This window comes from Sceloporus occidentalis, unplaced genomic scaffold (assembly GCF_023333645.1).
Source record: "Sceloporus occidentalis isolate IW3139 unplaced genomic scaffold, rSceOcc1.0.p SCAF_45, whole genome shotgun sequence".
Taxonomy (NCBI): domain Eukaryota; kingdom Metazoa; phylum Chordata; class Lepidosauria; order Squamata; family Phrynosomatidae; genus Sceloporus; species Sceloporus occidentalis.
This window is the reverse complement of record NW_028317025.1, coordinates 4921990-4936111: the sequence shown is the minus strand read 5'-3', so window position 1 is coordinate 4936111 and position 14122 is coordinate 4921990. Positions and strand designations below refer to the sequence as shown.

At 40.9% G+C, this 14122-nt stretch overlaps 1 protein-coding gene across 1 annotated transcript in view; it reads right to left on the bottom strand.

The window, feature by feature from the left end:
* Positions 1-14122, bottom strand: part of LOC149289506 (C3 and PZP-like alpha-2-macroglobulin domain-containing protein 8) — a 62688-nt gene that overhangs the window by 24068 nt on the left and 24498 nt on the right. Inside the window, exons 20-30 of the mRNA XM_089490553.1 lie at positions 11823-12054; positions 11162-11315; positions 10076-10215; positions 8291-8342; positions 6834-7132; positions 6191-6416; positions 4675-4851; positions 2632-2713; positions 2389-2545; positions 2032-2106; positions 1652-1817 (exon numbers count right to left, since the gene is read on the bottom strand). Coding sequence (XP_089346679.1) covers positions 1652-1817; positions 2032-2106; positions 2389-2545; positions 2632-2713; positions 4675-4851; positions 6191-6416; positions 6834-7132; positions 8291-8342; positions 10076-10215; positions 11162-11315; positions 11823-12054 — 1760 coding nt within the window. The remainder of the gene's footprint in view (positions 1-1651; positions 1818-2031; positions 2107-2388; positions 2546-2631; positions 2714-4674; positions 4852-6190; positions 6417-6833; positions 7133-8290; positions 8343-10075; positions 10216-11161; positions 11316-11822; positions 12055-14122) is intronic.

The window sequence follows — 14122 nt, the reverse complement described above, 5'->3', positions numbered from 1 at the left end:
CATAACTGCCCCTAAATTAACTCCCACCTCCCCTAACTTTCAGCAGCCCAAATATTAATGTTATACTCACAGTTAGATGAGTGTCACAGCCATGTGGTTCTGGCCTTCTGGGAGAAGGAAGGGGGCGGGGCCAGTTGTCACAGTGATTACAGGGAGGGGCTGGTAAGTAGGAGCTGCTGCTGTGAGTCAGACTAAACGGATTATATAATGAGGGGTATTTTTCAGAGCGTTTGCTCTGAAAAAACCCTCATTTAAAAATCGATAAAAATCGATCCAACTAATCGATAATGAAATTCGTTGGCAACGATTTTCATTATCGATTATCGATTTTATCGATTAGTTGTTGCAGCCCTAAATAAATGTATTCAAATATGTATATTTGATTTTGTTATTTTTTATGGGGAGAGGGACATTTCTAGAGTAGAGTGGAAGGGTGAGGCGAGAGAGGCACTCGCCTAAAGCGCAGCTGCAAGGGGGCACACAGCCACCCGATCAGCAGCTGCAGCCTCCAGGACTGGTTGGGGAGATCACGGATATATCTAACCAGCCCAACATTGAGGATGCCATCCAAACGCATTGGGCACACTGGGTGAATCACATTGCTGCCAGCAATGGTGAATCACATTGCTGCCAGCAAAAATACAGTAGCGTATCTATAGGGGAGAGCGGAGAGGCTGGAGTTTTGAGGCAGCTGCACGACTGTGCTCTCCCCAACCAACCCTGCTCATCGGGCGCCCCGTGGGCAGTGAGCACCCAGGCACCATCAGTGCTCGTCTGGGGAGGAGGTGTCCAATGAGCAGGTCTGGTTGGGGGAGTCACAATCCCCCTCTAACTGGACCAACATTAGGGATCAAGAGGCCTGTCACTTCAGACCTCGGCTTCCGTGCTCCCTAATCACTACGCACCGGCAACTGATGCAGAGCGCCGGGATATATCACTCAGTCGCTCTGCATCAATAGCTGGCGCATAGTGATGAGGGAGCACAAAAGCAGAGGTCTGGAGTGACAGACCTCACGCTCCCATGACAGGATGGAAGAAGATGATGGAAGATGATTAAAGATGAGGAAGATGAGAAAAGTAAGAGATGGGGAGAAAGGGCTGTGTATATGTGTATATGTGTGTGTTTGTAAGTTGGTGTGTGTGTATGGACAGTGTGTGTGTGTATGGGCAGTGTGATAAGAGCAGTGTAGGTATTTGTGTGTTTGTAAGCTGTTGTGTGTGTATGTATGTGTGTAAAGGCAGGGGAGTGTGAGGGCAGTGTATGTGTATACATGTGTGTATGGACAGGCTTGTGTAAGGTCAGTGTATGTGTATACATGTGTTTATGGGCACATGTGTGTAAAGGCAGTGTGTATGGGCAGGTGTGTGTATATATGTGTATGTTTGTAAGCTGGTTTGTGTATGGGCAGTGTAGGTATTTGTATGTTTGTAAGCTGGACAGCTGATCTCATAATAGGTCACCTGAAATTACACTAGTTGTGTACCCTTAAACACCCAGGACTTCTGCCATGGAGCTTAGCAACTGACGGACAGTAGCATTACACTAAAGAAGTATTGTTAGCAATAGCGTAGAGTGCCATTACACAGGAGATATGTAGCTGGAACTCTATATTTTGCACTCTTTCATTCTCTGGAAGGCAGACAATGGTACCTTGCGTTATAGCCATCCCATTCAGTTTACGGAGGGCCATAGGAGCATAGGTGCTTCGGAGGAGAGTCAGGGCATATGCAGTTAATGCTGTAGTGTAAGGGTCATCTGCTGAAAACAAGTGGGACTCTAAAAATAACTTGGCTTTGGAGACTGCAACTCTTTCTTCCTGGTAAAAGAAACAAATTATAATGTTTACGCAGATATCTAAATTTGCTTCAGAAAATTCCTAACTAATTGAAAAAGAACAAGAATTTGTGTACCATGCCATTCATTACAACAAGGATAAACAAAGCATTGTGTGTTTATATAAGTAGGAAATATACCAAAGGAACGTCAAGTGAAAACACATAAATTAGAGGAGCGGGGATCATAGTTCTTACTTCAGATGTGATTCCAGTTTCCAGAAGAGCAGCTGCAACATAAGCTGTCAGGGCAATTCTCCCATGGTTACCACCCTAGAAAATAAGAGGGAAGATATGTTTTATGAATCATTATTTATATATAAAGGTAGGAGTGGCAGTAATGTATAAAGATCTAGCTAGGAGACTGTAAACAAATTCTAGTGGTGTTTTTGTTAACAAAACAAACATAATTGCAGATTGATGTTTCATCTTCACAACTATGAATTGAGCTGCACCTGAAATGTTAACAAGCAATAACGTTTGTATACGAATACAATACTTTATTGTCATAAGGAAGGCAGAAATTCCAAGTATTAAAGGATTTTTAGTAAATACCTGGATGTCCTTGTTTAAGATTCGGCCCATGGCTGGGAAAGAGCCATCTTTCTTTTGGTGCTGAATGATCCAGTCTTTAGCAGCAGAGAGTTCTTCTGGATCAATGAAGATGAAGCCTCGGGACTGAGCAAATGATTTCAGAACAAATGCAGTGAGCCTGAAAAGAAAAACACAGAGGTTACACAAGTCTTCACAGATCCTTATTGGAATCTCTACTTATACTAGCTTACTCCTACTCCTTACCACATACTCCCAGATGAGTCTCTCTCTCCAAAAGCACTATATGACCCATCTTGCCTTTTGTAGGTGAGTTGGCGTTGGTATCCTGCAGGAGGGATATAAAAAGGAACAGCGGCTAATATTTCACACTACTGCTCTTATTTTTAAACAATTACAAATAGAAGACAGGATTAAAGACAAGAACTATATGTCTAACTCAGTTGTTAAAAAGGTAATATTCTCTGGGAAATCCAAACAGGGATGTATCAGCTGCATCCGTGTTTGGATTTCCCAGAGAATAGATCACCAGCAGCCACTTACTGTCTTAGATCGTGTACATACACCTGAATATAGTCAACATTTTGCGGAAACACATTGTAAGAAATTAGGCAGAAGACATTACTGAGTGTCACGAAGCAGAGACACGTTACAGGCAGCCAAAAGGCAGATAGCCGGAGTTTGGTGCCAAATTTACAAACCCGGAATGGCTATTTAGAAGCACCCTAGTGTGTTCCTATCTTACATAACTGGCTAATCTGTTCCTGAAAGTTTGGGGGTTTTCAGTGTTGGGTTGTATGACTACTCTTTGCCTTGCAATTTTGTACATTGCGGACCTGACCTGTGTACCCAACCTGGCTATCCCGACTACCTGCTCTGACCTTGACTTTGTCCGACTACTTGTTGAGTGTACCAAACCCAGTATTGGTTACTACTTGACTTGGCATACTGTGGTACCTGCTGAGATAATCCTGCCACAGCTTTCATGACCATAAGTGTATTAATAAAACACAAATAATGATACTTTTCAAGGATCACATTCTGACATATCACACAAGCCTAGTTAATTCAGTAGCTTTGCATTATAGCTGGTGAAGTATATATACGTTGAGTATCCCCTATCCTTACGCTCCCTTTTCGGAACCTGAAGTAAGAATGGTTTAAAAAATTGACGTTTTTTAAGTTTATTTTTATCATTTAACAAAATGCAAAGTTAGGGGATAGAAGAAACGTCTTAATCAAATCAATATTTGGTGTTATGAATTTTTGCCTTCAAAACAGCTTCAATCCTTCTAGGTACACTTGTTTTTTAAGGAAGTTGGCAGGTAGGTGGTTCCAAACCTCTTGGAAAACTAACCACAATTGTCCTGTGGATTTAGGCAGCCTTGTTTGGTTCTATCTATTCATGTAATCCCAGACAGACTCGATGATGTTGAGATTGGGGTTCTGTAGGTGCCATACCATCATTTCCAGGACACCTTGTACTTTACACTGAAGATAATTCTTAATAACTTTGGGGTCGTTGTTATGCTACCTAATACATTTTTGGCCAATCAGATGCTTCCCTGATTGCATTGCATGATGGATAAGTATTTGTACTTCTCAGCATTGAGGAGACCATTCATTCTGATTAAATCCCCAACACCATTTACAGAAATGCAGTCCCAAACTCTCAAGGAACATACACTATGCTTCACTGTTGCCTGCAAACACTCATTCTTGTCCCACTCCCCACCCCATCTGCAAACAAACTGGCTCCTGCTACAGCCAAATATTTCACATTCTGACTCATGAGTCCATAGCACCTGCTGCCATTTTTCTGCACTTCAGTTCTTGTGTTTTCGTGTTGCTTGGCCTTGTTTTCATGTCGGAGGTATTGCTTTTTGGCCACGAGTCTTCCATTAAGACAACTTCTGACCAGATTTCTCTGGACAGTGGATAGGTGTACCAGGGTCCCACTGTTTTCTGCCAGTGATGAGCTGGTAGGACTGTGTCTTCATCCTTGGCCGATCACTGCGTCTACGGTCCCCAACATTGCCCCTTCCTTTGTGTTTCTTAAAAAAAAAGCTTGGACACAACATCTGGAAGTCCCTGTCTGCCTTGAAATTTCTGCCTGGGAGAGAGCTTGCTGATGCAGTATAACTACCTTGTGTTTTGTTACTGCATAGTTGTATTTTTTAAAGCATTCTGACTTTAGTGCATTTTTTCATAGCGGAAGATTCTAGAAATCCTAAACTTCAAGCTAACAGCACAAAAGCCCTGTAGATTTGAAAATATCAGGTGCCTCACCTTGTACTAGGTAATCCACGGCTTCACTTTCTACTTCAGAGCAGAGCTGTCTAGTCTTCTGAAGGTACTTTAGAACAAAAACATTAGGGGCAAAATGGATCATATTCTGCTCCCCACATCCAAATGGGAGCCGGAGGAGGTTATCCAAGTTACTCACTGTAGGTCCCATAACGTCTCCTGGGAATAGAGAAAATACAATAAATGTATTATGTGACTGATAGTCCTTTTGTTTCACTCTTGTCCAACAGGAGGCCAGCTTAATATACCTGTACAGGTTTTTGTATGTTAATATCTACTTGGGAAGACCAGTTCTGTTGTGATCATTTATTTATCTAAATGGTATATATGGCTCTTAAATATCAAAAAGCTAGACAATGCAGATTTATATTACAACACCATCTCTTAGAGAAATTCCTTAACTTCCATATTTTTAAGATATGATGTAAAATTAAAAGCTCATAATGTTCAATTATAGCACAATATATATAACAGCTTTACTGAGAACATTTGTGATCTACACCAAATCAAAAGATTTTTAAGATGGAAACCAACCACCATTGATGATTTTTAAAGTGTTCCTAATTATCCTGAAATATTTTATATACTCTTCACTCCTTTGGATTCTTTGCAGCTCTTTTAAAGGAAACACCTCTGCATTTGAAAAAATAAGTTTGCTTCATCTTAAAATATTACATCTCAATAGATTTAAGGTTATGTGTGACTTTGAAATATGTTTTTTTCAGTATATAAACAGATCATTCCAAATGTCGTGCATCAACATGAGCCCAATTTTAGTTACTCATACACATGCACTTTTAGTTGACTACTGACCTGAAAGTGGATAGCTTACTCAAAACAATTTCCTGTTTTTATGAAACAGACATTTTATTTGGCTTTTTAGGAATGTAATAGGGTACAAAACCAATATGTTACCCTACTATTACTTAAAGGGTTCCACAATATAGGCAGAAAAACATGCGTGAAGATCATATTGTACATCATTATAATTAAACAATAGATGGTGTTTTGATTATTTTGACTATTTTACTAGAGATTAATTAATAAAATTCTACCTGGAAACTTCTATCATGGAAGAATAATTTTAAGTGTGGTAAATAAAAGGGATGTTTTGGCGTGGGATATATATAAATATAACTTTGTGTCACCTACAGTTATCACATTTCCACACGTTACAAGCAATGGTGCCATAGGCCCTTTTTCACTTTTACTTGCTACAGTGTTTATCTGATAATTTTAAAGACACCATATAAATGATAAACCTATCCCTAGACCTTTTGTTTTCTGTCTCTGCCGTTATATTTTGACATTATTAAATTGAAATAAAAATAACTTTCCTGCATACAGAATTGTGCTTGATATTCGGATGGATTGTACATGTCCTTTGTCATGGCATGAAATCAATTTAACTCACTTTCCACTTTCATGTCATGATTTTATCCCACAAAGGCCAACACATGATCTAGAAATCAAAATCAATTTAAATAATGAGATTGACCTATAATGGATGCCGTGGCTCTCTCGGACCCTGGAATGACATTGTGTGGGACCCCCAGGGTGAAAGCCTCATTGTGGTTCTCATCTGTCTCTTCCTTCCGCCATATTTTAAATTCCCCCATGGAGCCCCAGCCAGTGGAAAAACCGATGAACTTCACGTCCGGCTGCCTTGCCGCTGTCCACTCCACGATAACAGAGTCATTGGAGCACTGAGTTCCGTGTCCTACCTGGGGAAGGTGGAGACAGAGAAGAAGGGGAGGTGGAAGGTCTACACCCTTTAAGCTTCTTGATGACAGTAAAACATGCCAATTGTACAGGTAAAAGTCTTTAATTTAAACTAATATAAAAGTATATCCTTGTTGTGAAAACAAACAAAATCAACTTTACTGTATGTCTAGAAAAAGGGAGTAAACAGGTTTTTCTCCAAATGTTGTTGCTCTTCAAAACCCGCTGGCTACTCTGATCTAGATGGACAGAACTTCATAAACATAATCACTAAGAAATCACATAAAAAGCCATCAATATATATACATATATGAACACAGCTAGGTAACCCAAGGGAACACATATTTAGAGCACATTTATGTTTGTATAAGGGGCTTTAATAAATCAGCATTGTGAAAAAACGTTATGTAAAATATTACCTGTATGACGCCATTTCTCCAGCTTATCCAGAATGCTCGATACTCATCCCAGGATAAAATGGAAGCAGTGTTTGTGCTGGACACTGGGTCTCCCATTTTGCTTGTAGATATCCATGTTTTGGAGTTATGTTGTCCCCCAATAACAATCTCTATCATCTCCGCCATGTCATGGGGTCCAGAGGACAGAGCCACATGGGCATCGTTGTGAGCCTTTATAGTCAGTTCAAAATGAGTCATTCGCTGTGGCTTCTGTACATACTGATATTCAAATTTGTTGGGAGTGGAAATCTGAATTTTCTCTAGGCCAAAAAAGACACCACATAAATTCACAAGGAATGTGGCAAAAGAACCTTCAACCAAGAACCATTATTTGATGCAGCAATTTACTTTGTATTTTAGGACCATCATTTTACAGGTATTTAGCAAGGTGGATCATCATTAAATAATTACTAAAGCTCTCTACAATGCTCTAGAAGCAATGACTAAACAGTTTAATCTATAAAATCTGGTACTGGCATTCAAGCTTTCAAATATTTTCTAGAACGTAACACGTATAGCCATGTAACATAACAACAGTTTATAAAGATGTGACTAAAAATAAAGACATTTTTACTAGACTTAGGCGGCCAACTCTTCGTATTCCACGAATATTCGCCCATTCCTATGTTTGGTTCGGGCGAATATTCGTGTACATTCTTTGTGTTCATTTTTTTTTCTTCATTTTTTTGTAGAAGGGGTTAATACGGGCTTAACGCGGTAACAGCTTTGGCTCCAGGATTTGAAATGTCCGTATGAGCAACTCTATTGGTCGCCGGCAGGGGCCTCCTCTGCAATCAACCAATGAAGTGACCAATAGAGTCACTCGTACAGAAACCTGGTGCCGAAACTTGGCTGGGAGAGACCACTGGTCTCCCTGCTCCAAGAGTTAAAGGCCCGTACGAACGACCAATAGAGTCGCTTGTACAGACCTTTAACTCTTGGAGTGGGGAGACCATGGTTCCGGCTAAACAACGAAAACGCACCCTTCGTGTTCTTATTCATGTTCGCCTGAATACGAATGCACAATGCGTTTTACAAATAGGCAATACATTTCCTGCACTTTTTCCTGTACAGAACTCAAGCTACAGTTTGCATTGAACCAACAAACTTACTGGCTACCTGAACTTTTTAACTGAAATTCTGACTCTAATTGCAAAATAATACAGACATCAATATATTCATGTATAGTACATCTTTAAACCAGTCAATGTGCGAAGTCTGATTAATATATGCAAGCGTGGTTAATTAGAACTCATTAGTTTGGAAATTCTATTTTAATATGTTTAATCAAAATTAATACTTTTTCCTAATTTATATGTATGCCACTGTTAAGCTATCAAGAAAATGCAGGAGTCTTGGTGGCACAAACAAAAACATGATTCAGTCACATGGTATTCAATAATATATACGAAACATACCATTCGGACAGAAGAAGACACTGTATGTGTATTCACGGGCTAAACCCTCTGGCTGAAACAAAACACAGAAACACGCAATGATAACATGAAATAAAACTAAATTTGTGGTTTTCACAAATTTTTCACACAACATCACTAAAATATAATTCTCATTTAATATATATTTAATAATATGAGCAGAAATTGAAAAATACAACACTGCACAAGTAATCTTAAATATATATATACCGTATTGGCTCGGATATAGGCCGCCCCCGTATATAGGCCGCACCCTAAAAGTTTGGTGCTTTTTTTTAAAAAAAGTTTTTTTTCTTTAAAAAAGCACCAAAAAAACATGCTGCCACTGTCTCCCCCCCCCGAGATATGCTGCCACTCTCCCCCCCCGACATATGCTGCCACTGTCCTCCCCTCCTGAGATATGCTGCCACTGTCCTCCTCCCCCCCCCGAGATACGCTGCCACTGTCCTCCCCCCCCGAGATATGCTGCCACTGTCCTCCTCCCCCCCCCGAGATATGCTGCCACTGTCCTCCCCCCCGAGATATGCTGCCACTGTCCCCCCCCAAGATATGCTGCCAGTGTCCCCCCCCCGAGATATGCTGCCACTGTCTCCCCCCCCCGAGATATGCTGCCACTCTGCCCCCCCCCGACTTACCAGAGCAGACTCCCGGGTGTCTTGCGGGGCCGGCGGGGGACATCTACGCAATACGTGTATACAACTTCCGGTGCCGGCAGTTGTGCGGATGTGCCGGCACCGGAAGTTGTATACGCGTATTGCGTAGATGTCCCCCGCCGGCCCCGCAAGACACCCGGGAGTCTGCTCTGGTAAGTCTTGCGGGCAGAGGTAAAACGCATCATGCGGACAGTCACCGGCTGCGGCGATGCGGGTAAACAACCTCCGCAGCCGGTGACCGTCCGCATGATGCCCATAGACAACCTCCCGTTGCGGGGGATCTGTATCCTAACTCAGCTGCCTGCCCGGCGGGCGCTAGGCCCCGAATATAGGCCGCACCCCCACTTTAAGGACTTAAAGTGGGGGGAAAAAGTGCGGCCTATATTCGAGCCAATACGGTATATATATATATCTATATTATTTTTTTTTTAAGATTACTATAACTGTAAACAAGAACTAAGACTAGGAAGTACAATGGCTCATTGAAAGCCCATTTAGATTTTGACCCAAAATAGGTCTTCTCAAAGAGAAATGTTTTGCCAAATATGAATTTATTAACATTAATGTTTACCCAAAAAACTTACAGGAGAAGAACATTAGATTGGCTTGGCTAAGGTTTTGGCCTATAACTTTAAGCAAAGAGTTCCCAGAGTAAATGGGCTGAATTGTCCTCGATAAGGTGAATGTCTATGGGTTCATAGGGTAGTGGTCTTCAAAGGTTGATGGGTCTTAGGGTGCTGACTCATTTAAGGCCAGTACACATCCCTTCTCATCAGTAAAGGTAATTTTATCTCTGACATCCCTTTGAGGATCATCCATGCACCTTGAAATGCCATCCCCCCTCTCCCCTAAAGAATCTATCCCTTTGCCCCGGGCAATCTCGGGTAAAAGGATCGGTCCCTAGGGGGCTGATGGCATTTCAGTGGGATGACTTCATAAAATTATGAACAATGGTAAAGCAATCCCAAAACAAATTTACAAAAAGAAAAAAAGAGAAGAGTGAGAGTTACTATGAGTGCAAATTTTGATCCAACAGTTTTTTGTTACATGTTTATGTGTAGTTCAAAAAACAAATTACAGTACTCCCTAACTGAAGCTGCTTCATAGAGCTCACCTCAACCATCACGCTTCTTCGAACAAAGTCACTGCCAGATGGAACCTTCCTTTCTGTGTATGGGTCTTCTGTATATTTGCTGTTTTTCATGCCATTTGACCCCTCTGGACAACTAAAGCTCCCATATGCCACAGCTCTGGCTGGGAAATTTAAAAAAAAAAAGGTGTTTAAGACATTTTGCATGGACGCAGACAACCCCCGCTGCTAACCGCACCTCCTTCTGGCTGCAGCGGAATCGCGTAGACGTCTACACGCTGCCCGGACAACACACCGGGGACTCAGAAGCACCGGTTTTTATTTGGGGGGAGTGTTAAATGGGGGCATAAGGCATTTCTGTAGGCAGAGTGCTCTATGATATTCCTTTTAACCCCCTTAATGCCACTCTGCCTCCAGAAATGCCCTTTTAACCCTCTATACGCCACTCTGCCTCCTGAAATGCCTTATACCTCCCTATATGCCACTCTGCCCCATAATATGCCTTTTAACCCCCCTAAATGCCAGAGTGGCATATAGGGGTATAAGGCATTTCTGGAGGCAGAGTGGCACATAGGGGGTCAAAAGGCATATCATGGGGCACAGTGGCACATAGAGGGTTAAAAGGCATATCATGGGGGCAGTGCCATTTAGAGGGTTAAAAGGCATATCATGGGGCACAGTGGCATATAGGGGGTTTAAGGCATTTCTAGGGCAGAGTGGCAAGCCAGGGGGCAGATGTGAATAACCGGGGGCAGGTTGGAAAATAAAAGGAATTAAAAACAAAATATTTTTCTCAATCATAGCTTTTATTCAAAAAAATAGTTTAGATAGTTTACATGAATTAACATTTACTGGTAAAACTTTTTTCCTATAGGGTCGTCTTATATTCAGGCTTTTTCTTTTTTTCCTAAATTAATATTCAGATTTTGGGGGGGTCATCTTACGGTAAATACGGTAATTTGTACGTTTTATGAATTTCTATGATTGTAAAAGAAGTTCTTACATGTCCCGAACAAAACCATGTATAATTTGTGCGGGTAAATCAGATATGGAAAAGGGCATCATGGTTCAACAAATCACACGAAACACTCAAGAGAAATAGATCATCACCTGAAATGTTTGCCTGTCCCAGTTCGGTAAAAGAGAAGACAGCTGATGTTGGTTTAGTTTCCCCTGAAGCAACACACAGCTTTCGGATCAGATATTGCTTCCCAGGATATCCCACAAACTTAATGCCTTTTGGGACAGCGATTTTTATGTGCACCTTGTGGAAAAATGAAAAGGGTACAAGGTTTTAAGGTGTCACACAAATTAATAGGAGGGGTGATAGTTTGTGGTGTATGCAGTAGCAGGACAAGTTGGAGAAAACTTGATTTCAAAATTGATTATTGATATTATTATTGAAAAAATGACTGGGAGGCAACTGATTAGCACTAGAATAAAGTCACACACATCACAGACCCTGGGAAAAATGTATATTTTTTATTTATTATATAAATATGTTTATTTATTTATTATGGACAGCCAGACACCCATTAGCATCGTCAACCTGGGATCCCATGTGACATTCTTGGGCTGAAGTTATAAGAAGGCCTATACCGATGAACATAATAAGTCATATGAAGTGTTTTAGAAGCAATAAGAGAAGTTGTAGCAAATATCAGCAGAAATGGCAAAAATCTATTCTGCATGATTCCTTTTTTTGCAATAGTTTCTTTTCACAGTTATATACCTTTCAGTACTAATGTATCACGTCATTGCTATATCTTACCTCTGCACTGAAGGGCAAATAATTGTAGACTGTTAGGGGTATTTTGACTTGCTCCCCTCGTATAACATAGTAGGGCAGTGTGAAGTCAATAAAGAATGGCTTGAAGGTTTTCAGATGGGTGGATTTGGCAACACCAAGGCCTTTCTCTTCAGACATTCCAATTGCCTCACTTATCCATGTGGTGATAGAGTCAGGAACTTCTACACGCAGCTCTCCTTCACCAGTGGCATCACTGTGAAGACAAGTCAGTGAACAACAAAATGTTTTAAAAAATGTAGCAATTTTTCCAGGTCACTGGAGAGTTCGTTATATTAACCCTGTACATATTTATACAATGTTATATCCTATCTAAGATGCAATTTTTGTAGCATATAAAAATGCAACTTCTCTCTTCATAACTAAGACCTTCCAATACCCTTTATGTAGCCACCCTTTTCACCTTTTCAGTTCTATAATGTCCCTTTTAAGGAGCAATGCCCAGAATTGCACCGCATATTCAAGGTGAGGTCTTACCATTGACTTATAAAGAGGCAAAATGATATCCTCATCTTGTGAATCAATATCCTGTTTTATACATGCCATTATCTTGGCCTTTGTAGCTGCTGCTGTTGCTAAGTCTGATGTCTACATATATTCCTAGTTTTTCCCAGGGACATACCATTTAAAGTAAATGTTGCATTGTTATTATTTTCCTATAATGCATGTATTACCCTACCCAATTTTATTCCATCAGCAAACACTCCGACATGGCTCCCAATGCAACATGGGAGATCATTAACAAACAAATTAAAAAGAAGAGGACCCAGGACAGACAGCTGAGGTACCTCACTTAATACCTTGGTCCAGTTTCATCATTTTCCATTTACAACCACTCTTTGCATTATATCCTTTAGCCAATTTGAATCCAAATACATACATTTGCCACTAAGCATAGATCTGTCAATTTGTACAGTAGCCAGGGCCGGCCCAAGGCAAAATGCCGCCTGGGGCGAATTTTAAAATGCCGCCCCCCCTCCCCCTTATCTACCCTTCCTTTCCCTTCGTCTCCCTGCCGCCCCCCCCCCCTTGTACTTAACTTTCAGCAGTGCTGCGGCGAGTCTCCCTGTTCGGTCTCGGTGCCGGCTTGTAGTGCTCAGCATTACAAGCCGGCACCGAGACCGAACAGGGAGACTCGCCGCAGAGGAGAGCGAGGGGCGCCGAGCGGGTACCGACAGCTTGGTAAGGGAAAACCACTCGGCTTCCCTTTCTCTCTCTTTCGCTTTAAAAAAAAAAGGGCTTGGGGCGGCAAAGTGCCGCCCCTTCAAAAGTGCCGCCTGGAGCGGTTGCCCCACTCGGCTGCATTGTCTGGCCGGCCCTGACAGTAGCCTTTTGTGTGAACCTAGTCTTTGCCTTTACTACTCTGTTTAAACTATACTGCCTGAACTATGCGCGTTTTCACAGTACATTTATGAGCTTCTCTTACTTTAGACAGAAAATGTCTCACTGCTCATATTTCAAAAGAAAGAGTGTGAATTTACTCGGTTACAGCTCTGTGTTTAAACATTCCAAATGGCAGCTTCCCACAGCTTTTGTGTCATCAAAATACTTGGACCTGTTTTGTCCTGTGACTTTATATGAAGAAACAATCCTGAGCAGGGTTTTTCAAGAAATATTGGCTGTTCTGTATCTAGTATCTCCAAGTAGTTATTGGACAAAAGTATGCAGATTTCAGCTCTGGGACTGTAAATGCCAATTAATTTACCATAAATTAAGCTGTGTGGGGAAACAATCAAGGTCTCCAGGTTTGCGAAAAATAGTCCTGTCTGGACTGGTTTTAGCTGGTAAAGAAAAGAGTTGACAAAACACTGAAAGAAGATCTTTCTAGGGAATGACCATTCTAATGTCAGGCCAAATCTGCTTTAAATGTATATACCACAATACAAGCAAGTTTATTATTTAATATTTTGTCTTATAATGCATATTGTCTGTATGTTTACCAAATATGTATTTTGTTTCTAAGTATGTCTAATATACATGTAGTAATGTATATTTTATGTATGTGTTAAACACCCCATTTAAATTGTACAGAAAAGCAGAATTTGTTGGTGCTTAATAAATAAAAAATAATAATAATATCTTGGTTTCAGAATGTTTCTGTGCCACAAAGGTTTTTATGACATATAATACAGTCCTGGCCATTTAACACTCTTAATTAAGTTTGCTTAGTGGGTGTTAATGTGCAGACATGCTTCTGCTGAGCTCGATATGTCACACACTAAGGCATCTCATTAATGTGCTAGTGTTGATTCAATTGCATATTA